General features: G+C 44.7%; 1 protein-coding gene across 1 annotated transcript in view; it reads right to left on the bottom strand.

Annotated features, from left to right (window-relative positions):
• Positions 1-24568, bottom strand: part of LOC147428156 (uncharacterized) — a 90579-nt gene that overhangs the window by 5637 nt on the left and 60374 nt on the right. The window contains exons 4-6 of the mRNA XM_086496639.1: positions 14506-14567; positions 14251-14427; positions 12673-12831 (exon numbers count right to left, since the gene is read on the bottom strand). Of these exons, the coding sequence (XP_086352765.1) occupies positions 12673-12831; positions 14251-14427; positions 14506-14567 (398 nt within the window). The remainder of the gene's footprint in view (positions 1-12672; positions 12832-14250; positions 14428-14505; positions 14568-24568) is intronic.

Here is a 24568-nt window from a genome sequence, read left to right as displayed (position 1 = left end):
ACATATGTTGCTTGTTTTTAGATACCCTCCCTATCATCTCATGGTGGTATCACCTTGCAGCCCCTAGTTGAGCCTGATGATGTGTGAGCACACCTCGACACGAGGACCCACACTATACATTGTACACCACATGCACCACCCTACCACACCCTTTTGCATAGCATAGGCTCATTTCAGTTTGTACCCTTTTTTTATTTTCCGATGCCTAGAGCATCAACACATGTATATGATATTGTCTCATAGGTCGAGTTCGGCCTTTCGAAGACGTTAATAAAGCTTTCTTTCTTTCTTTCTTTCTTTCTCTCTCTCAGTTCAGTTGTTATTGAAGTGCTAAAAGTCTGTTCAGTCTGTTCTTTTCTATTGGCACGTGGTGCCCGTCTTGTGAGATCCTCCCTTCTTGAAAAAAAAGTAATTGTCCGCGATTACCGTATATCTGCAAAACAACTCAAGTTAGCTCAAAAGTTTCCGCGGGTTTTCGAGGGACATTCCCAAGGACAATCACTTTTCTCATTCCAAATCGGAGCTCTTGATATCCTAGGTCATTGGCTTCCCAGAAAAATCTCATCCAATAAGGAGGATACTCTCATTCGAGATCGGAGCTCTTGATATTCTGGCGTAGCAAAATTAGCCATCACACCCAGACCAGGCTCATCTTGAATGGGTGTCTTGATGCACTAAAATTACATACCCAGGCTTGATTAGGAATATTTAGAGGTTTGCACATCACAATGCAACACAAATGCTCACATATGCATGTTACAAGACATAGAAACATAAAGCCGCTAATGAACACTCCCCCCACAAATAACCATCCCGGTCCAAGCCATGAGCTGTTCAACGACTTTCTCATCACTCCTCCCGCAAATAATCTAAAAGAGGTCCTAATCATGAAATATAGGGGCCTTTTATAAACAAACCCTCCCCACACAGCAGCCTCCCTACGTCGCTTGGAGGTGCACCACTGCTCAGACTTCTTAGTACTCCCCCCATAAATAACCATCCAAGTCCGGGCCATGAGTAACAACAACAATACTCCCCTCATAAACAACCACAAGGGTCCGGGCCATGAGTAACAACAACAATACTCCCCTCATAAACAACCACAAGGGTCCGGGCCATGAGTATGTACAAGTATTCTCAAACATCAATTCTCTTCAGTACTCCTCCAGGGAGAAAATCACCAATCATTGAAACCAGTATTAAAACCAGAGTCAAACAATTCAAATCCGCACCAAGATAGGTTTGAAACAGATACCATCCATTTCAAACAAACTCGAAAAAGCATTCTCGACATCAATCGAGCTTGAAAGTCGACAGGCCTTCCATTCTAAACCCTACACCAAAAATTAGGGTTAGATTCCTTCCATAAGGTTGTAGCTGACCGCAATATGGTCCATAAGCTCTTGGACAGACAATGTTCCTTTAGCAGTGATGGTAGTCCCAAGACATAGCAATCACACTGGATCTCTAAGGTTATTAGCTTGAGAAGAGACACTTGTTGAAAGATGTCCAAAGACTGCAAGTTGTTATCTACTAGGGTTTCCGTGGCAAAAATTTCAAGATACCCCACTCTGCCAGAAGCTGCACTCCGAAGGAAGATCTCAGAAAGCATGTAACTACGGGTGAAAGCTTGCTTAGTTCTTGGAGTGTGCAGCTTGGTACCTATAGACATCCACCACTGCATATCACTTCGTCTGAGAAAAGTGATGGCCCAAAAGATCCGCTCATGTCAAGGAGTAGGATTCGTCGAGAGAAACTCCTTCCCTTGCAAGTGGTCTTGGGTTCTTTATGGCTTATGCCCCTTAAGTTAGAGTGATGAAGACGGGAGCACGCTCGATGCGCGATGGACTAAGGGTGGGACATTGGGAGTGGCTGATAAGATACTTTGATAAAAAATTCTAGGAAAAAAAATGGAAGCGCCATCTTGCTCGGGATGCTCTTTGGTGGGACCGATATGCTTTTAGAAAAGCACACTACTAGAGCTCTGATACCACTGTAATGGGACGGGCACCACGTGCCAGCGGAAAAGAGCAAACCGAACAACTTTAAGCACTTCAAATAACATTGAGCATGAAAGAGATGCACGACACACGAGACGTGGAGTGGTGGAGTTCCACCCCAAGAGAGTACTAGTCCCAAACCTTGACGCCCCTTACGGTATTTCTTTATATTGCTTCAACAAGGTACAACTCTCATGGCTCAGCTCTACATCTCTCGCGGGAACACTGTCAGAGTGAGAGCCCATGGGTCATATTTGAAGGCCCTTGGTCTCTAAAAGAAGTTAACATGAAAAGCTTTAAGTTCTAAAAGCATTTGATCCAAAAGCTAACGCCCAAAGCTGCCAACACGTTTCACAGATATCCGTACAACTACAACGTTATCAACGTAAAACACAAGCGTTTGGACAGTGCCACATCAGCATGCTAGCAAAAAATCCGGAGCGTCCGTAAGGGCCTTCACGTCATCATCTAGTTGCACAAGACTTTTCTCAAGGTGTGTGGGTCCTTATTTAATCTCTAATGACCTGGGGCCCATCAGACAGAGTCCCAAAAATCGGTACAACTTTATTATTATTACTTGGCCCTTCTCGGCAAGGGTAACAACAGGTACACCTGCCTTCAAAATGACGAGTATCAAAAATAGTGTGTCCATTGGGATGGGAGTAATGCGAAGGCAATGTCGACCATTGCGGAATCTATTACAAAGGAAACTGCTCCAGCCATTCAAACTTTGAAGACTGCCAACGATATGTGGTTCAAGCTCGTTGGAATGTTTGATCGGGATTCTACGATACGAGTAGTCACCCTTCTTGGACAGTTATTTTCCATCAAGCTTCCACCCGGAAGTTCCATGCAATCATTTCTTATGAAGGCTAAAGTTATTCATGTTGGGTCTAAAGACCCTCTTGCCACCATTGTATACATTCTTTTATTTTTTGGGTGTGAACCGCCCCTAGGGTCACTTAAGTGACCCTATAGTGTGTACCCTCAATAATAAAACATAATGATTTGCAAAGTGTGCACACAGCACAAGATATAACCTGCATACGTTTTTCTTCTCTCTCTCTCTCACGTTCGTCTTCTGCAAAAACAACCTGCGCTACCCTCCTCCTGCTCCCAGCGCTCCAACAAAAAGGTATCAGAGCACACGATATAACTTGCGTTGGTTTTTCTTCTCTCTCTCTCTCTCTCACGTTCGTCTTCTGCAAAAACAGCCTGCGCTACCCTCCTCCTGCTGCTAGCGCTCCAACAAACTGGTATCAGAGCACAGCTTCGAGTACGTTTCTGCACCGGGAAGCAAACAATAGGCGTTTTCTCTCTCTTCGATTTCAGCCCACTCTCTCTCTCTACGATTTTCAGCTTTCTCTCTCCTCTCACTACAGTCCACAGCTTCTTGATGAAGCTTTGAGACTGTGAGGGTCTCCTTTCGCGATACAACAAGGAGTAGCAAGCAAAATCAATCACAGAAGAAAGGGGGATTTTATAGGTGGCTGAAATTTCAGCAATTTCACAACATTTTGATGCTTTACAGGTGGAAATTGCATTTACAGGTTGAGGAAAATTGGGGCTTTTGCAGAAATTTGCAAGAATTTCAGAAATTAGACTGTAAATATTTAGGGCTTTTGCTGAAATTTCATTACTTTGCAGACATTTGAGCATGTATTGCAATTTGTGGACAGTTTTGAGCAGAGAATTTGAAGCTTATTCTTGAGTTTCTCAAGAATTACAAGAAAACACAGTTTTATTCACATCGGAAAGCTTATGTATGTAAATTTATGTATTTTACACGCGGGATGCTCGCCATTGAGTTGATGTATTGCTAAAAATACATTTTGCAGTAGCTTTTAATCCATTTGCAGATTTGAGGTTGATGCATATGTGATTTGGTTATACTGCTAAAGTGGGAGTATTCATGCAAGGATTGTATTTCCTATTTGTGTGCTGAAGTTTCAACTTTTACTACTGAAATTTATCCTTCTTTACTGCTACACACTTGTGGTAAAGTGCCAGTAACACAGTATTACCATCCCTTGCTCTTGTACACTAAGTATTGAGCCCATAAGAGGCTAAAATCTCAATTTTCAGCCTGCTATCATAAAATTACAGCATTGAATTTTCGAGTCTTTTTGTACCGAAATGGCCTCTAATGCGTCTACGAGCAGTGAGTCAAAGTCTCTCTTTGAAATTAAGAGGTTTGACGGCTCTGGCTTCGACTTGTGGAAAGATAGAATGCAGAGAATCCTATTCCTGAAAGATTTCGATGATGCACGTTTGGAAGTGAAACCTGCAACTTTGTCAGATGAAGATTGGGCTAGACTTAACAAGAAACCAATTGCTTACATCAAGATGGCAGTGACTGATGATGCACTCACAAACATTAAGTGTCTTGACACTGCTTATGCTATCTAGAAGAAATTGACAGATACGTATGAGAACACAACTCCTGTGAATCAAGTGCATCTTATGCAAAAGCTGCCTTGACATTTGATAGTGTACGAGGTTCTATTCTCAATGAAGAGATTAGAAGAAAGACCAGTGGTGAAAGCAGCAGGTCAGCGTATAATGTAAGAGGCAGGTCTGCAAAGAAGAATAATGCAAACTATCACAAATGCGGGCACCACGTGCCAATAGAAAAGAACAGACTGAACAAACTCTTCGCACTTCAATAACAACTCAACTGAGAGAGAGAGAGAGAGAGAGAGAGAGAGAGAGAGAGAGAGAGAGAGAGAGAGAGAGAGAGACGACACGCGACACGGAGTGGCGGAATTCCACCCCAAAGAGTATTGGCCCCAAACCTTGGCGCCCCTTTCGGTATTTCTTTATATTGCATCATCAAAGTACAAGCCGGTACTCCAAACTCTGCACCTTCTCCAGGAAGCATGCCAGAGAATGAGCCCTAGCCTCATATTTAAAGGCCCTTGGCCTGAAAAGCAGTTATAGTAAAAAACCTTTAAAACTCAAAAGCTTCTGGTCCAAAAAGCAGTTTACATGAAAAACTTTCAAACTCAAAAGCTTATGGTCCAAAAAGCAATGCCAAAAGCTACCAGCGTAAATCACGGAAATCCGTACAGCCTGCCACGTCATCATGTCAGCGCAATTTTCGGAATTTGTCTGCTGCCTTAGGGTTAGGGCTTCTGGCAGAAATTAGGGTTTGCAGGTTTTAGGGTTAGGGTTTTCAGAATTAGGGTTTGCAGCAATTAGGGTTTTTGGCAGAAATTAGGGTTTGCAGGTTTTAGGGTTAGGGTTTCCAGAATTAGGGTTTCAGCAATTAGGATTTCTGGCAGAAATTAGGGTTTGCAGGTTTTAGGGTTAGGGTTTTTAGAATTAGGGTTTGCAGCAATTAGGGCTTCTGGCAGAAATTAGGGTTTGCAGGTTTTAGGGTTAGGGTTTCCAGAATTAGGGTTTCAGCAATTAGGGTTTCTGGCAGAAATTAGGATTTGCAGGTTTTAGGGTTAGGGTTTCCAGAATTAGGGTTTCAGCAATTAGGGTTTCTGGCAGAAATTAGGGTTAGGGTTTTCTGCACTCGGGCAACCACGTCATCACTCTGTGACACTTCCTCTATTGCTTGTTCTTCTTAGGGTTTAGGCCCCTCGGCCGGTAGCTCCGTTCTTTAGTAGGTCGACACGTCAGCAATTTGTCACATCTCCCCTTCTTGAAAGAGAGTAATCGTCCGCGATTACAGCATATCTGCAAAACAACTCAAGTTAGTTCAAAAATTTCCGAGGGTCATTCCGAGGGACAATCAATTTGCTCTTTTTATTAAGGAGTTAGCTTCTCCTTTCTGCTCTTTTGATCAAGGAGTTAGCTGCTCCTATCGGCTGTTTTGATCAAGGAGTTAGCGTCTCCTTTCGTCCAGATCGGAACTCTTGATATTCCGGCGTAGTAAAATTAGCCATCACACCCAGACCGTATACTGATCTTCCTCGGGTGTCTTGATGTACTAAAATTACATACCCAGGCAATCTCATCCAATTACGAATATTCACTGTTTGGCACATCACAATGCAACACAAATGCTCACATATGCATGTTACAAGACATAGAAACATAAAGCTGCCGATGAACACTCCTCCCGCATAACCTAACAAGGTCCGAGCCCGGAGATATTCAACGACTCCCTCATCACTCCTCCCGCATAACCTAAAAAGGTCCGGGCCGGGAGATATAGAGGCCTTTTACAACCAAACGCCCCCCAGACCGCAGCCTGCGTCGTTTGGAGGTGCTGAGAGTAACCACTGCCAAGACTTCTTAATACTCCTCCCGCATAACCATCCAGGTCCGGGCCGGGAGTCACACCAACAATTATTTTACAAGCATACAACCAAACGCTCCCTAGGCATCGGCCTGCGTCGTTCGGAGGTTTTCAAACATACAACGAAACGCTCCCTAGGCATCGGCCTGCGTCGTTCCGAGGTTCAAACAATACCAAAACAGTATTTACCACTTCTCCACCCATGAGTAAAATCACCAATCATTGAAACCAATATCAAACCAGAGTCAAACAATTCAAATCGGCACCAAAACAGGTTCAAAACAGATACCATCCATTTAAAACAAATTCCAAACAGGATCACCAAACAGGATCACCAAACAAGCTCAAACAGAACTCAAACTTAAAAAGCAATCTCGACATCAGTCGAGCTCGAAAAGTCGACTGACTTTCCATCCTAAAACCTGCACCAAAAATTAGGGTCAGGTTTTTTCCATAAGGTCGTAGCCGAGCACAGCATGGTCCATCAGCTCTTGGACAAACAGTGTTTCTTTGGCGGCGATGGTAGTCTCAAGATAGCAATCGCACTCGGTCTCCAAGTTCATCTACTCGTGAAGAGACATCTACTGGGAGATGTCGAGAAACTTCAAGTTATAATCTGCTAGGGTTTCCATGGCAAGCATTTCAGGATACCCCACTCTGCCAGAAGTTGCACTCTGAAGGAAGATGTCAGAAACGATATAACTTCGGGCAAAAAATTTTCTTGAAAGCTTGCCAAGTACTTGGAGTATGCTGCTTGGTAGCTGTAGAAATCAACGTCTGCATAGCACTGCTTCTGAGAAAAACAGTGACTTGAAACAAATCTGGATCCTTCTCTTGCAAGGGATCTTAATTGGCTTATGCCCTGTAAGACACTGCGGTGAAGACGGGAGTGCGCCCGATGCGCGATGAAGGGTGGGAGTGGCTAATAAGCCCGGGTTGCAGGGCGCAGATATCCTCGAATAAAGCTCTGTCTGCTCTTTAATAAGTCCGGGTTGGAGGGCGAAGATATCCTCGAATAAATCTCTGTCTGCTCTTTAATAAGCCCGGGTTGGAGGGCGCAGATATCCTCGAATAAAGCTTTGTCTGCTCTTTAATAAGTCCAGGTTGGAGGGCGAAGATATCCTCGAATAAAGCTCTGTCTGCTCTTTAATAAGTCCGGGTTGGAGGGCGAAGATATCCTCGAATAAAGCTCTGTCTGCTCTTTTGTAGGACCGGTATGCTTTCAGAAAAGCACACGCCTGATGCTCTGATACCACTGTCACAAATGCGGGCACCATGTGCCAATAGAAAAGAACAGACTGAACAAACTCTTCGCACTTCAATAACAACTGAACTGAGAGAGAGAGAGAGAGAGAGAGAGAGAGAGAGAGACGACACGCGACACGGAGTGGCGGAATTCCACCCCAAAGAATATTGGCTCCAAACCTTGGCGCCCCTTTCGGTATTTCTTTATATTGCATCATCAAAGTACAAGCCGGTACTCCAAACTCTGCACCTTCTCCAGGAAGCATGCCAGAGAATGAGCCCTAGCCTCATATTTAAAGGCCCTTGGCCTGAAAAGCAGTTATAGTAAAAAACCTTTAAAACTCAAAAGCTTTTGGTCCAAAAAGCAGTTTACATGAAAAACTTTCAAACTCAAAAGCTTATGGTCCAAAAAGCAATGCCAAAAGCTGCCAGCGTAAATCCCGAAAATCCGTACAGCCTGCCACGTCATCATGTCAGCGCAATTTTCGGAATTTGTCTGCTGCCTTAGGGTTAGGGCTTCTGGCAGAAATTAGGGTTTGCAGGTTTTAGGGTTAGGGTTTTCAGAATTAGGGTTTGCAGCAATTAGGGTTTTTGGCAGAAATTAGGGTTTGCAGGTTTTAGGGTTAGGGTTTCCAGAATTAGGGTTTCTGGCAGAAATTAGGGTTTGCAGGTTTTAGGGTTAGGGTTTTCAGAATTAGGGTTTGCAGCAATTAGGGTTTCTGGCAGAAATTAGGGTTTGCAGGTTTTAGGGTTAGGGTTTCCAGAATTAGGGTTTCAGCAATTAGGGTTTCTGGCAGAAATTAGGGTTTGCAGGTTTTAGGGTTAGGGTTTCCAGAATTAGGGTTTCAGCAATTAGGGTTTCTGGCAGAAATTAGGGTTAGGGTTTTCTGCACTCGGGCAACCACGTCATCACTCTGTGACACTTCCTCTGTTGCTTGTTCTTCTTAGGGTTTAGGCCCCTCGGCCGGTAGCTCCGTTCTTTAGTAGGTCGACACGTCAGCAATTTGTCACACAAACAATAGAGGCAAGAACAGGAGTAAGAGCAGGGGTAAGTCCGAGGATGTTACATGCTATCAATGTGGACGCAAAGGGCATAAAAAGCCTGATTGTAGGTACTACAAGCAAGAACTTGAAAGAAAGAAGCAGCAGGGCAAGAGAAGAAGGATTCTAATGATGCTAAAAGTGATGATGATGACTCTTCTTCCAAGGAAGTTGAAAAGGCAAATGTTGCTTCGAGTGTCGTCATTGAAGAAATTGTTGATACGGATGATGCACTTGTTGTTGACTCGTGCCTTCATGATGATAGTGTGGCAATGGCTAGTGATATGTATATCACAAAACCACAAGTAATTGATGCATTACTTTCAGCACACCATGGTTTGTCACAATCATGGATAGTAGACAATGGTGCCTCGTTTCATGTTACTCCATCTTTGGAGTGTTTTGCTTCATACACTGCAGGTAGTCTGGGTAAAGTTTACTCGGGCAATAACCATGCATGCGAGATTGAGGGCGTTGGCACTATACACTTGGCGCTTGAAAATGGTCAAGAGCTAATTTTGCATGATGTTAGGTATGTACTTGGCATCAAGAAAAGTCTACTTTCGGTTAGACAGCTAGATGTAAAAGGTTATCACACTATGTTTGGTGGTGGCTCTTGGGAAGTGCTTAAAGGCTCTATGCTGATTGTAAAGGGCAGCAAGAAGGGAACTCTTTATTATTTACATTGCAAGGCATTACCTGACAAGTTTTTGGCTGTGGCTGAAGTTCATTCTCACAAGGAGCTTTGGCACAAGAGTGAAAAAGGGCTTGATGTTCTCTCCTCTTTGGAAAAGTTTGATGTAAAAGGCCCTGGCCTTGATTTTTGTAATGATTGTATCTATGGAAAGCAAGTGAAGTTCTCTTATTCCTCTTGTGTCACTCGCAAATTGCATGTTCTTGATTTAGTACATTCTGATGTTTGCACTATGCCTGTGAATTCACATGGAGATGCACGGTGCTTTGTCTCTTTCATTGATGATCATAGTAGAAAGACGTGGGTGTATGTACTAAAAAGTAAAAGCGATGTACTTGACTCATTCAAAAAGTTCCATGTATTTGTGACCACACAAAAGGGCTTGAAGTTAAAAGATATTAGGACGGATAATAGAGGAGAGTATGTATCACGTGAGTTTAACAGTTTTTGTGAGATGTATGGTACTAAGCGGGAATTGACAACCCCTTATAATCCATCATCTAATGGTGTGGCTGAAAGATATAATCGCACAATTTGTGAGAGAGTGAGATGCATGTTGTCCACGGCTAATCTCCCTCAAGAGTTTTGGGGAAAGGCTCTTAAAACTGCAGTTCATATGCACAATCATTCTACGAATCGTGCGTTAGATAATGGCATCTCTGAAGAGGTTTTGTTTGGCAAACCGGCTTCATATGACCATTTACGAGTCTTTGGTTGCGATGCATTTGTGCATGTACCTGTTGATCAGAGGACCAAACTTGACATGAAATCCATATTGGGCATCTTCATGGGATATGGAGATGAGGGAGAGATGGGTTACCGAGTTTGGATACCTCAGTACAGGAAGATAATACGCAGCCAAGATGTAGTTTTCAATGAAGTTAAATTGTTGAAAAATGTTGCACATGTAGACATTGACAAAAAGAAGGTCAAGTTTCAGCAAAATCAGCCAGCCATAAAGCCACCTTTGGCTGAAAATTTGACCCCTTTTGATGCTGAAAATGAGCAGCAACCTATTGTGCAATTGTCAGAAGACAATGGACAACAAATAAATGCACAAAATAGGATTATACCACATGACCAGCATGTTGAAAATGAATTACAGCAACGAGGTAATGCTGAAAATCAGCCGCCAATTGATGGTGTACACATTTTGGACAATGTAGACCCATTACTCGTTGATGCAGATCATTGGGTGAGAAGGTCTACACGTGTTAGAAGATTGCATTTTGTTGACAGATGAAGGGGAGCCTCTTACATACAAAGAGGCCCAGTCTTGTGAAGACAAAAGTAAGTCGAACTTGCTATGAAATCTGAGATGCAGTCACTGTATGCAAACAATACATGGGAGCTTGTACCTTTGCCCAAAGGTAGGAAGGCTATTCCTAACAAGTGGGTTTATAAGGTCAAATGTGTTGATAACAAACCCAAGTACAAAGCACGTTTGGTTGCTAAGGGTTATGCATAAAAGGAAGGCATAGACTTCCAAGAGATCTTTTCACCTGTGGTGAAGGTGATTACGCTCCGGGTTTTGTTTGCTTTATGTGCTCTCTTGGATTTCATGTTGGATCAAATGGATGTAGTTACTGCTTTCTTACATGGTGACTTGGATGAGGAGCTGTACATGTTGCAGCCTAAGGGCTTTGTCATTCCAGGGAAAGAGCATTTGGTATGTAAACTGAAACGCAGCTTGTATGGGCTGAAAGAAGCCCCTAGGCAATGGTACAAAAAGTACTTTTATGCTCAACCATGGGTTCAAACGTAGTCATGCTAATCATTGTCTTTACACTAAAAAGGCTCCTGATGGTAGTCTTATTGTGCTAGTCCTATATGTGGATGATATGTTGATTGCAGGCAAGCATAAGAAAACTTTGAATGCTTTGAAAAAGGAGTTAAATTCAACCTTCTCTATGAAAGATTTAGGTGCAATTGAACATATTTTGGGTATATGCATTGCAAGGGATAGAAAGAAGCGTCTTTTATTCCTTTCTCAAGACAAGTACATCAAAAAGGCACTTTGAGAAATTTAATATGGCTGATGCTAAGCCTCTTGTTTGCCGTTACCTCCACACACAAAACTTAGCAAGCATGATTGCCCAAAAGATACTGCAACTGTCCATGCTATGAAAAGTATTCCTTATGCATCACCTTGTGGGTCTTTGATGTATGCCATGGTTGCGGAACGGCTATACTAAACTCAAATTTTTCATCTCAATTCAATCCTATACTTCGGCAATATTAAAAGAGTAGCATGTGGCATCAAAAAAGGATCACAAGGGAGGACTATAACTATCTGACGGGGGAAATGGATGAATTGTGTACACATGATTTTGCCCTAGCATTTTAAGTATGTCTTTGCAGAACTCCAGCTTGTGGGCATCCTGGTCAAGCAATTCTTGCACCCTATCCCTCTCTGCCTAGCAAGTTGTCGCACATTTCTCTAAGTCACGCATCTCTAAAGCTCCTAGAAGCTGTAAAACTTCCTTTGTAGCTTTAATGTCAGCACGGAGTCTTATGATTTCCTCCGTGTTTGCATTTCACCCGCTGCCTCTATTGCTTCCAGTTGACACTGAGAATCTGCCAGTTTCTTTCAAAATACAGCTATGCCATCTGAGAGACCTTCCTATTTGTGCATGTCTGCATTCATTCTCTGTAGCTGCTCTTTCTTCTCATGAACCCTCTCACTGACGGTGCTAACCATTTTCTTTGCAGTGGCCGTTTGCTCTACCTCATGCTTCCCTTCAAGCTTCACATTGATAGAGGTGATGCCGCAACTCATGTGGCCCCATTAGCCTCTCTCCACCTGTCAACTTTCTAGGCATAAGTGCCTTTTTCATTACAAGTTAAAAATGAACTTGAAAAGGAACAAAGAAAGAAAGGAAACCTTAGACTTAAAGCTAAACAAACAGATTTACTTTGGACACTTGGTTTAAAAAAAGGTTGTAAGATGGACATGGATAACAACTAATGGAGTCCATCGACATCTGTAAAAAGTATTCAAGGCTAACATATCTGTTGTCTAGTTTGCATGGATGCAAGTGAGGACTCTATCTTCTCTTAGGATCTCTTTTTGCTTTGTTGTTGTCCGACATTGACTATCTAACCCTCACATTGTATACAAGCATTGCAATTTACCACATGAATAAAGTCATTAGAATGATACCTCATTCTCATATTTATGTACAAAACTGAATCAAAGATTGAGTCATTTTTCGTACTATACGTTGTCCCTTGTCTAAAGCCAGTCTTTTGAACTATCTTGTTCTTTTGTGTATAAGTAAATAGTTTAAAAACAGCAACACACACACACACACACACATTTATATATTATGTTTGTTTATATTTATATTCATATTTAATGGCAGTTATTCTTGAAAGCATCTACCAATAGCCACTTGATTGTTTGATAATAATCAGTAACTATTAAATTGAAGCAATACCTTATTGGCGTGTCCGACTGTCCCAATGACATTTATCTTGAGCTCTTTGCATATACCCAAAGCAAGAGAGCCACATCCTCCAGCAGCTGAATGAAGAAGCAGTGTTTGACCTTGTTTCATGTCCCCTAACTCCCGAATAGCATAGATTATAGTGAGCCCCTTTACACATGCAAGAAGAAAATAAGGAAGGAGAAAGAAAAACTAGATTCTTTCAAGATTCCAAAAAAATAGCAATAACTCATGCAACCACAATTGCCATCATCACAATCCAAAAATAACTATATAGTAGAAACCCATTTAAATTGGCTCTCGTTAGTTCACTGTCAGAGCAGAGGATTAGGTCCCCACCATTTCAGAAAAATCAAAAACCTTGCAAAACATCTAGAATACAAAAGCGAAGGGTCATTGTGTAGGAGATGAAAAGCCTTAAGGTAATGGAAAGTCAAAAAACTTTATATTCTCTATCTATATAAAGAGGTTCTGAGCGTGAGCATGCTTCATTTCTTTATCTCGTATTTTTTTATTCTCCTGAAGGTTTCTTTAGCTTTCATAGTCTTTCTTTCTCTTTAGAAGTTAAGAGTTTCATGTAGGCCATCACATATGATTTCATTGTTATATGTACCTTGTGTTGCTGATGGAAACATGCAATGAAAACAAGAGGTCCCGGTGGTCCTAAGTGCCTTCCTACACATCATTACCTAAATATAGTAACGGTAATCAAACAAGAAACACTAGCCTTGCATATGAATTCTCTTGCTAAAAGAGAGTTTCAAAACCCTCGTCATCGCATCATTATCGCACTCCAGACACAAGCATATTTACAATAAAAGGTTTCCTATTATATAAGGGAGAAACATGTGTCTTGTTAATAGAAAACAACTGGAACAACTAAACCATTAAGACTTCGTATCTCAATTCTCAAGGCACGGAACATGATGCCCTTCTAGAACAAGACAAGTATATATGCTCAAATATTAACTCAATTTGTTTGTAGTCATCGATCAAAATAAATTACTATTGAGCTCGCAAAAAGCATGGCAGTAACCAATGCACAATCAATGATGAGCGCAGTTGTAGTGGAAACTTCTTATCTAAGAAGCCAGCTAAAATTGACCTTTCGGGTAAAGTTCGAGACTAAAATCCATAGCTCAGTCTGTAACAGCAACTAAATAGTGAAACCAACAGGCATCCCCCATTAATGTTATGATTTATATGTACCTAGATGAATCCAAGATAAGCCAGATTCACCTTTAAAGGAAAATGCAAGCTATAGGCTCGTGGTAGTCATCCACAAGACAATATAACTATCAGCTCCATCATGCATAGTATTGACTAAATACTACGGCATCCCCACTAATGTCGTCGATGCCCAATAGAGGGTGTAGAAGTAGGTACCAATATTTGATTTCCCAAGGTAGGATCTAAAACTAGGTATCAACATATGATCCACTAAAGCATTCTCTAATGAACATGTGCTAATGTCGGTTTGATAACCATGATTCAAGGGCTACATATGGAGCAGCATGTAATGCAATTCAAGTCAAAAGAGAAAAAAAGGAAAGAGAGATGTTTTCGGACCTGGACAGGAAAAGCAGCTGCTTCTGTGAAGGACCAGCCCTCAGGCACATCTTGCACATATTTTAAGTTTGCATTTATGTGAGATGCATAGGCACCAAATCTTGTGATGCCAAAGACCTTCCTCCCAATTTGCTTCTCACTCACACCAACCCCCACCGCTTCGATCAACCCTGCAAACTGTAATAGAAGCACAACCTCACGACATTTTTTATAAAAAAAACTTAGCCCTAGAAGCGAAATTAAGGCCTCTAATACCTCTAGCCCAGGAGTATAGTTGCCTTTGGGTGAAGCAGAGTATAGACCAAGGCAAGTAAATACTGCATAAATGGGAAAAAGGAAACTAAGGTTGAGACAGCCTACCTGAAATACGAAGTGTCTATGTTTCATAAGGTCAGAAAGTCTGAACTTGTGAATTATAAGAGAGGTTAAAACACTCACAAAAACACAAAAGCAAGGCACACAAGAGACGGAATTTTTAATCACCTTATTTGTTTCTAAACAAAAAATAGATTTAAAAAAACCATTATTTCCGTGAAAATGCTTTCAGAAAAGGCTTGGGCAAGGCAAAATAAGTTAGAGAAACTACTTGACGAAAACCTTGACACGAAACCAAATTCTTAAATCCTAGAAGAGTCTAGTTGTTCGTCTCTAGTGTTTGTTGGAATCTATTGAGCAACAAACTAAGCATAGCCCCAAACCTTGCAATAGCCATCTTTTGCATGAACTCCCACCTCATATCATCATACCCCTGAATTTTCCATCTTTCACAATGTTGTTTAGAAAATTAAAACTCTTCTAAACAAAGTCCAACCACTCACCTTTCAAATTTTCAGCTTACCATCTCCACTTAAGGATCATGAAACAAGCTAAGCAAATGGTCGACTCATCTACCATAAAGGGAGGCTGAAGACTAATAATTTATATTGTCATATTAAATTATTGACATCCAGCCGCATAATGAATTGTAAATATGTGAGCATGTATGCATGGTGCTCATCTTGCATGATCTATGAACTTGAATAAAATGTAAGCATGTACGCATGGTGCTCATCTTGCATGATCTACAAAACCGTTTTCCAAATCTTAAGGACCAAAGATTGAGGGTTTGTGAGCTCAGCTCAGATGGACATAGGACACCCCATCTCACGCTTACATGCCTAGAATGTATATCGGAAGTAAAACACCAATGGCTACTACTTATGTAGGTCTGGTAAACAAGCACTCGTGTATGGCCTTTTGCTACTATCTATACATCTAGATGAATCTTGGATAAGCCCAGATTCACTTTTAAAGAAAAGTGCTAGGGTATAGACTCATGGTAGTCACCATAGATAATATAACCATCGGTTCCACCATGCATAGTAGTGACAAATTCTTGGTTCCACATGGATCTAGAATTTTTCAATAGAAAGGACCACTCCTAAAATGGTGAAATGTAACGGGACGACACCACGTGCCAAAAAGAACAAATGGAACAAACTTTAAGCACTTCAATAACAACTGAACTGAAAGAGATGCATGACACATGAGACGCGGAGCGGCGGAGTTCCACCCCAAGAGAGCACTGGCCCCAAACGATGGCGCCCCTTTTCGTATTTCTTTATATTGCTTCAACTCAGTACAACGCCGATACTCTTTGCTCTACACCTCCACGCAAGAGCATGCCAGAGAACGAGCCCTTTGCACATATTTAATGGCCACTTGGCCATGAAAAGCAGTACATGAAACTCATCAAACTAAAAAGCATCTAGTCCCAAAAGCATCTGGTCTTCAAACGCTACCAACGCATTTTCAGGTTGTCCGTACAACAGCCACATCAGCAGCCCAGCACAAAACGCGGAGATCCGTACATCTGCCACGTCAGCACCTATCAACCCAAATCGCAAACTTGTTTGTACAACAATCAATCGCTGCATCCATACAACTGGCACATCATCAGCAGCTATGCTATGGTTTGTGTGTGTGGATCCTTCTTTATTAACTTTGGGCCCCATCGGACGGGGTCCAATAAGTTGGTAGAGCTTTGATGATTTGGCCTCTTGACGAGGAACTGCAAGCTGGTGAGAACTTCTTCTTCTTCTACTGCTTCTAGGATTTAGGCCCCTCGGCCGGGATCTGCAGGTTGGCTAGGTCTTCAGTGTCTTGACACGTGCAGTTTGAGACATCCTTCCTTCTTGAAAGAAAAGAATGGTCCCCACAAAATTTGCTACTAGTCCTGCTTTTGTCTTTCCTTTCTTTGCTTGCTCCTCCGCTGCTTTAGAACTCTCTAGCTTGTCCTATGGCTGTTCTTTAGGTGCCTTGTTGCGACACCTGGCAAATACATACCCTTGTTCCCCACAACTGTAACATTTACCCTCTTTGAAGTATTCAGTGCGTTGCTCGACTAACAATCGAGGGTCTGAAGGTTTCCTTTTCTGTTGCCTGCCCTTTCTTTTGTCACTATTGTTCGATTCTTGTCCGGTTGAACTGTGACCAATATGTCTGTAAAGTACGTAAGAGTACCCCCGTGCATTGCAAACCTTGCTTTGTGTGTCCCATCAGTCGTTGCATGGACTCGAACTTACGCAACATAAAATAATCCCATATCTCCTTAGGTAGACCACAACAAAATTGCTCAATCTATTGCTTGAAAGTGATTTTCTTGAAAGAAGAAGCCGGTAGAAGAGTGTCACAGAATCTCTGACAGTAACTGTCTAGTGTCTTCCTTGGTCATCCTCAGAGGATTCCAAGCTGTGATCACCTCTTGTTCGTATATATCAGTGAGCCATGAAGAAGTAAAAACTCGCTTGAACTGTAGCCACTCTGTTGGTGCCTCCCTCCGTAGAAGCACGGTAGACCACCACGTTTGTGTGTTCCCCTTGAGGTAAGATGCCACCCTTCGGACCTTGGAATGCTTTGAGTAGCGTCCTTCAGAGTAGGCTATGTCAAAGTGTTGGATAAAAGCGAGGGCCTTGTGGGTATCCTTAAAGCCAGAAAATGTATCGAACTTTATTGCTTGCCCACCCTCCTTAAAATCCTTGGGCTTCTTGCCCTTATCCTCGAGAAAATCATATCGGTTGGCTTTGTAAATGTACTTCCTCTTGGTTGAAAACATCGGCTCATCAAAATCAGAACTGTCTAAGGAGGAAGAAACCTCATCTGTACTGTCAAAATACTTCCAGGATCGTCAGTAGGATCAGCTCTTCTTTGCCTTCTTCTTGCCTTTACAATGTCTCTGAGTCTTTCTCCTCTTCCTGTCTCGTCACTAGACTCAGAGGAAGAAGAATTGTCCGAGCTATCAAAAGAGGATGGAAATTAAGTGATAATACCCTTGAATCTCAAACGTTTCTTTGCCTTTTTGGCATTCTCAGAAGTAGATCTCCGACCCAAGTAGCCTGGATAGTCTATTGCTCAATTCTGTTTCCGCGGCTGCTTCTTGGTCTTCATGAGTCTGCTAACTCGCTGTTCTACTGCTTCTTTGAATGCATCTTGAGCACACCTTCTGAGCGGAAGTCCCTGATGTAGTCGTTTTTTGCAAAGCTGACTTCAAAGGTAAAAGGATGGCGGTACGCCATCAGGAATGCATCTCGTAAAGTGGGTGCTTGACCAAAAATTTACACATTGAGAATCCTTGGAGTATTGAGGCATCTACTGGGCACAAGCATCAACCTGCTATTGACGCTGCACCTCCATTCTTTCGTACTCAATAGGTGGAGACGTGTCACGTGACACATCCAACCCTATGTGTCCGTGGACAAGCTACAACATGATCAGGGTTCACAGTAAGTCCAGTCAGTCTAGATTTAGAAGTGATCTGGCACTTTTGTGAGTCTATTCGTAGACCGTGCATGCCCAGTCACGTAGTGTAGATGCATATCCTCTGGTTGCACACAGCATGATCATCAGTATTCCCATCAGAATCCATCAGAGTCATTCAGGGAATTTTCCAGTGCATTCAGCCTATTTTCCCTATTTTTGACATTTTTCACTTATTATTTTTAAGTGACTTTTGTTGGAAAGTAGGTAGGGCAATTTTGCTAAGTTTGTATATGAGCAAACTAGAGTTAGCACTTTCTAGTAGAAGAGGTAAAAGGAGCCAAGCTCAGCAGGCCACTTCTCAACAAGACCCCTTGGTGGACTTCCCTCCAAGCGAGTAGCAAGAAGAACCTCCCCTAGCGTTTTTTTGCATCAGCATTGGCGTTTTTGCATCAGCCTTCATCGCCAGAAGATTCAGCCAGTAATCTAGCCTTTTTGAAACCAGCAAGCTAGCGTTTTTTATCTACATCAGCAGCATTTTTCAACATGGAGAACCTGCAAGTACAGCCCTAAAAAGGTAGCAGATTCAACCCCAGAAAGACCTTAGTTTTCATCCTTGAAGATCATCAGTTTTCAGCCCTAAACCTGCAGATTTTCAGCGTCAAAGACCCGCCGTAAACAGCCCCCAAATCAGCGTTTTTGGACTAGTCGCAGATTTCAGCCCATAGCGTTTTTGGACAGCAGATACTCACTTGCAGATTTCAGCCCTTGGACCGGTGTCACCATCCCTGTCGTCATCGCCGACATAGCCTAGACTTGCATCAGTCACATGCATTCCCATTGTACCAGATTGTGCAATCATAAGTAGACCACTCTCGCCGACGAGAGTGGGGCCTTCGGAAGAGGGTTTTACGTCTCTGGTGTCGTATCTCTCTTCTCTCTCTATCTTTCAGTCTCATACACTTGCACGCACAATGTCCATTCACTTTTTTTTTCCGAGAAAAAGATCCTTCTATTAGTTAATGAAAACTGCCCATAAGGCTACAACCACCGCTGCAAGAGAGGGCTACAACAAGCATGATGGGGAGACTCTCCCAATGAAAAAACAGCATATATACAATGAGGCTAAATCAAGAGATGGGAGGAGGGAAGAGCCACACAGGTGGACGGTAGTGCCATCTGAGCACACCCTGGACAATGGTGTAGAAAGGCCCAAGGCGCCAAAGTCGGAGGAAAGCCTCGCTGCGCTCCCGCATGCGGTCGGAGCTGCCCTGTAGTCCCTCAAGCTGTCCTCTGAGAGTATGGATCAGCTCTAGCCAAAAGTCACGAACAGTCTCTGCTGGTGGCACAGGGCGAGCCTCAAAGATGCGGAAACAGCAGGCCCGCCAGATGAACCACAGTGTCAGGCCACTGATGAGCTCCCAACACTCCTCTCTCTCACTGCACCACTCCTGTGGAGTAAGCTCTGTAGGAGGCTGGAGTATAGGCCGCCCCCCCTGTATCACTATCATCCTGCTGGTGGAAGATAGCTCAAACTGAAGTGCCGGGCCCGTGAGAGTGGACCAAGCCGCTGCCCCCCAAGTGTAGTGTCGAGCCGTGGAGAAAGTAGGCATCAGCCGAAGAACTCGTAGCCACACCTACTGAGCCGAGGGACAGTCCCAAAGACCGTGACGCTGACTCTCCACCAAATGGTCACAAGCTGTACATGTGGCCGAGAGACCACCATGCACTAGCCAACTCCCTACTGCTGTAGCTCTGTGTGCGACCAGCCACCACTGGAACAAGGTGACGTGCCTTGGCTGTCTGGAGTCCCAGAGCCTCTCCCAAAAGGCTGCCAAGAACTCGACTGTGAGACCCTCCTCCTGCCAATGACGTGGTGCAGCGGGTCGGGCCTCTCTCTGTGCTGCAACTATATGACATCCAAGCCGAACAGTGTACTGAAAGAAAGGGACTCCTGGGTGGTCTGCAGAAGAGAAGGGGTCCCTCCATCATAGTTACCGGGGAACGCCCCCTAGCCCCCGTTCCGGCGTTCCGGGGGGCAGTTCCCTTCTCGAACATTCCGGAACGTCCCGGAATGTCTGACGTTCCGGGTGGCCAATGCAAACCGGAACGGCCGTTCTGGAACGTTCCGAAACGCCCCCGGACCGTTCCGGAATGCCCTTGGAACGGCCAACGGCTACAAACAAATTTGGCAAAAATTGAAAAAATTGAAGTAAATGTGTGGGCTTCTTTTGAAAGTGTGCAAGGCCTCAAGGACTCATAAAATGCACCCCCCTCCCCCTTTCTCTTCACAAGCTAATCCTCAAGGCTCAAGCTCTCTCCCTCTCACTCTCAAGATCTCTCCCTCTCAAGACTCACTCTCTCAAGGCTCAAGGCTTCAAGCCTTCAAGCTCTCTTCCTCTCCCTCCCACTCTCTCAAATCTCTCCCTCTCCATCTCACTCTCACTCTCTCTCTCTCTCTCTCTCTCTCATCATCTAGTCATAGCAAGGTTGAATGGTGTTCAAAACGAGTTTTTTGTGAGTATTAGAGTCAAAGCACTCTAATACTCCTTGTATTTAAACACAAGGAGCTAAAAATTGCACTACTTGGGTGTTTTTTATACCTCCCGTTCCGCGACGTTCCCGTTCCGGACCCCTAGCCGTTCCCCCGTTCCGCGGGGATCCCGTTGCCGTTCCCGTTCCGCGTTCCGGGTAACTATGCCCTCCATAGCCACTCACCAGGATCCCATTGTACTCGTGCCAGTGGACAACACTCCCAAGCCCATAGCCTCCAGTGTCCAGTCTCAAGAGCTGCTGCATCAGGGTCTATGACGCAAGTCCTCCCACATATGCCCACTACTCGGATCCTCTGGAAACAGCACTCTGCTACTTGCGGGGCCTCTATTGTAACTCGCTGCAGTCGTCCCCCACCCTGAAGCTCGAAGAACAGGGCTGGGACAGTCTCTGAGCAGGCCCTGACTGAGATGAGAACCTCCAGTCGTGTGAAGGATCCCATCCATCGGGGTGCTACTGGCTCGAGAGGCGTGAGCCACTCAGCTGGAACTGACTCTGAGATGTCCTGACACATGCTCTGCACACCTCTCATGCCCTGTAGCTGAAAACCCTGCACCTCCTCTGACAAACCTGTGAACTCTAGCCAGTCACCTAGAGAGCGTGCTGGACCTGCTGCCATGGGACCCCAGAAAACATGAGGCCGACTACCAACCAAGTGGCCTCTCTGAGTGCTAACCATGGGGTTCCAGACGAGGGACTACCGTAGGCGCTCCTTCGTGCACGTCGGCTGTCTCTGCTCCAGGCCACGCCGTAAGAGCTCCCAAGATCGAAGCAAACTCACAGCGAAGCAGTCCTCCAGTCTCCTGCTCAAGCCAACTCTGCGCATCTCTGTAAAGATCCATCTGGTCGAAGGTTGCCAAGGGCCTCCTAACTGAGGCACCCTGGCACGAAGCCTCTGCAGCAAGAACTCCTTCCAGGGCTCCTCACCTGGAAGAAGTCCTCTGACTATGAACTTCCCAAGAAGGGCTCTACTTTGCTGTGCTGGATCAATGATCCCAAGCCCTCCCTGAGAACAAGGAAGCATGATGACCTGCCAAGCCACCTTGGCTCGGGCTATCTCAGTGTCACGTCCTGACCAAAGGAAGTTCCTGATCAGCCTCTCTACCTGGCTGATACAAGAACTCGAGAAGATCCAGCAAGAAGTGATGTACCACATGGTCACCAACAACACCTGGTTTGCAACTACTACTCTGCCAACCAAAGAAACTCGTGCTGAGCTCCAATGTAACAACTTTCTCTTGATGGACAGGAGTAGGGGAGCAATCTGCTGCTCGGGAGACAAGTCCAAACCAACCTGACAACCCAAGTACCAAACTGCAGTCCCTGGGGGAATCCACCTGAAACCCTCTCCTGGCATCCAATTTGGCACAGGAGCACTACCAACCGAGAAAGCCACTGTCTTTCTCCAGTTCATCAGTGCGCACGATGCACAACAGAAGGTCTCCAAAGCCTGCTCACATCTGTGAAGATTGGCCTCCTGCCATCTAAGTACAAGGCTGAGTCACAAACTCAGCGTCCAGTAGCTCATTTCCCCGAATACGGAGTGCTAAGCCCCGTAGACCAACCTGCTGTGACACCAAAAATCTGCTCATCGCCTCCGCATAGAACAGAAAGAGAAAGGGGGCAAGAGGACAGCCCTGTCTGACCGAGCGTGTAAGCGTGAAGCGATCACCTCTACCTCCTGCCAAAAGCACCTGACTGTGAGCCTGTCTGTACAAGGCTGAAACCCCTCTGATCCAAGCATCTGAGAAGCCCATCTTGCGTAGAGTGCCCTCTAGAAAGTCCCAGTCAACCAAGAAGAAGAATCACAAGGTCCTCACCATGGAGCCGTGCTAGGGCAGAAGCCTCCCAGAAAGTAAAGATGTTGTCAAGGATACTGCGTTCCTTGACAAAACCTGTCTGAGTCCCATGTATAAGGCTCTCTAAAAGTGGCTGAATCCTCAAACTCAGAGCCTTGGCAAGAATTCTGTAGGCTGAGTTGAGGATGGTGATGGGGCGCCACTGTCGAATCTCATCCAAGGAGCCACCCTCCTTGGGAATGAGGTAGATCAGGCCCTCACTCATGCTGTCAGGCATCACTCCTGTGTGCAAAATGTACTGAAAAGCACTACAGAGATCTGGGCCAAGCAAGTCCCAGTACTCCAAGAAAAAGCTGGGAGTCAACCCATCCTCATCTAGACAGCTACCACGGGGGAGGGCCCTAAGAGCCGTGTGCATCTCCTCAAGCTGAAGTGGCATCTCTAGCCTCTGACGCATCTCCTCGGTCACAAGACATGGCATCTGTGCCCAAACCTGCTCCCTGCATGCATCCTGCCGCTCTGACTGGGGCTCAGCAGACAGTAACTCACCGTAGAAGTCAGTAGCAACTACACGCATATCCTCGGGCTCACAAGCAACTGACCCATCGGGCCTCCTGAACTTACTGACCTTGGCATGCAAGTGCCAAGGTCCCACTGTCTCAGAAAAAGCACCAGTCACTCTGTCACCCACCTGAGTCCACTGAGATGCCTGCTGGTGGAAAGCAAACTCATGACGCCTCTCCTGTGTGCTAGCAAGCTCCTGTCGAGCCTGCTGTAGCTGCTCCTCCAACCATGGACTGTCTAAATGCTACTCCTGCATCACTCTGTAATGAAGCAATGCCTCGTCTGAGACGCTGCTCCGCTTCTCTCGCTGCAGCCCGGAGAGCCAGGGACTCCTGAAGAAAAAAGTGGTTAATCTGAGCTAGGCCTGAGGCCACTCTGTCTGCAGGAGAATCCTGTCTGTCCATGCCCTCTATCCAGAGAGCCTCTACCCTCTCTCTGAGTGTTGAGTCCAACAAGACCCTCTCTGGGATGCGAAGCATCGTGCTCCCACTCCTCTGCCTGTCTGCCGCTGTGAGGATCACTGGTGCATGGTCCGAGAAGGAGATCCCTGCCAGGATGCCCACTGATCCTCCCAAGTCACTGAAGTGGTCACTAGTGTAGAACCGATCTATCCACGATAGATTCACTCCTCCCACTCTACGGTCCGATCTAGAGAAGGCAAGACTGTCTGGGGGCCTCACAAAACCAGAGTGTTGCCATGCATCCGAGACCCTCAAAGTCATACACAACCTCTCCCAAGTTGCCAACTCGACTCCATGCACAGTAGCATGGCTGCCACCAATCCTGTCCGAAGGGTCCTCCAACATGTTGAAGCCCCTCCTATGCACCAATGATCTGCCTGCGGCAAAGACTCAACAATCAGTGACCAAAACTTTGCACGAGCACTCGCCACATTGGACGCATAGATGTTCAGGAAATCCACAAGGCCACCCTGAACTTGCATAGTAATCCATTGAGCCTTGCCTGGCACAATAATCCCTCTACCCACAATGTGTAACAAATTGTTGACGTGTCAAAGCCCTGAAGAAGGGAGCCAACTTGCACATGTCGGCCGAGGGGCCTAAACCCTAAGAAGAACAAGTAACAGAAGAAGTGATGATGTGGTTGCCCGAGAGCAGAAACCCTAACCCTAATTTTTGCCAAAAACCCTAACTGCTGAAACCCTAATTCTGAAAACCCTAACCCTAAAACCTGCAAACCCTAATTTCTGCAAGAAACCCTAATTGCTGCAAACCCTAATTCTGAAAACCCTAACCCTAAAACCTGCAACCCTAATTTCTGCCAAAAACCCTAACCCTAACCCTAAGGCAGCAGACAAATTCCGAAAATTGCACTGGCTGATGACATGGCAGGCTGTACGGATTTCCGTAAATTGCGCTGGCAGCTTTTTGGCTTTGCTTTTGAACCAGAAGCTTTTGAGTTTTAAAGGCTTTTTATTATAACTGCTTTTCAGGCCAAGGGCCTTTAAATATGAGGCTAGGGCTCATTCTCTGGTATGCTTCAGTACGAAGGTGCAGAGTTTGGAGTACCGGCTTGTACTTTGATGATGCAATATAAAGAAATACCGAAAGGGGCGCCAAGGTTTGGGGCCAATACTCTCTGGGGTGGAATTCCGCCACTCCGTGTCGCGTGTCGTCTCTCTCTTTCAGTTCAGTTGTTATTGAAGT

The sequence above is a fragment of the Adiantum capillus-veneris genome, chromosome 23, assembly GCF_014529385.1.
Source record: "Adiantum capillus-veneris isolate H3 chromosome 23, ASM1452938v2, whole genome shotgun sequence".
NCBI lineage: Eukaryota > Viridiplantae > Streptophyta > Polypodiopsida > Polypodiales > Pteridaceae > Adiantum > Adiantum capillus-veneris.
The sequence above is the reverse complement of the archived record's forward strand: the minus strand, read 5'-3'. Positions and strand labels throughout refer to the sequence as shown.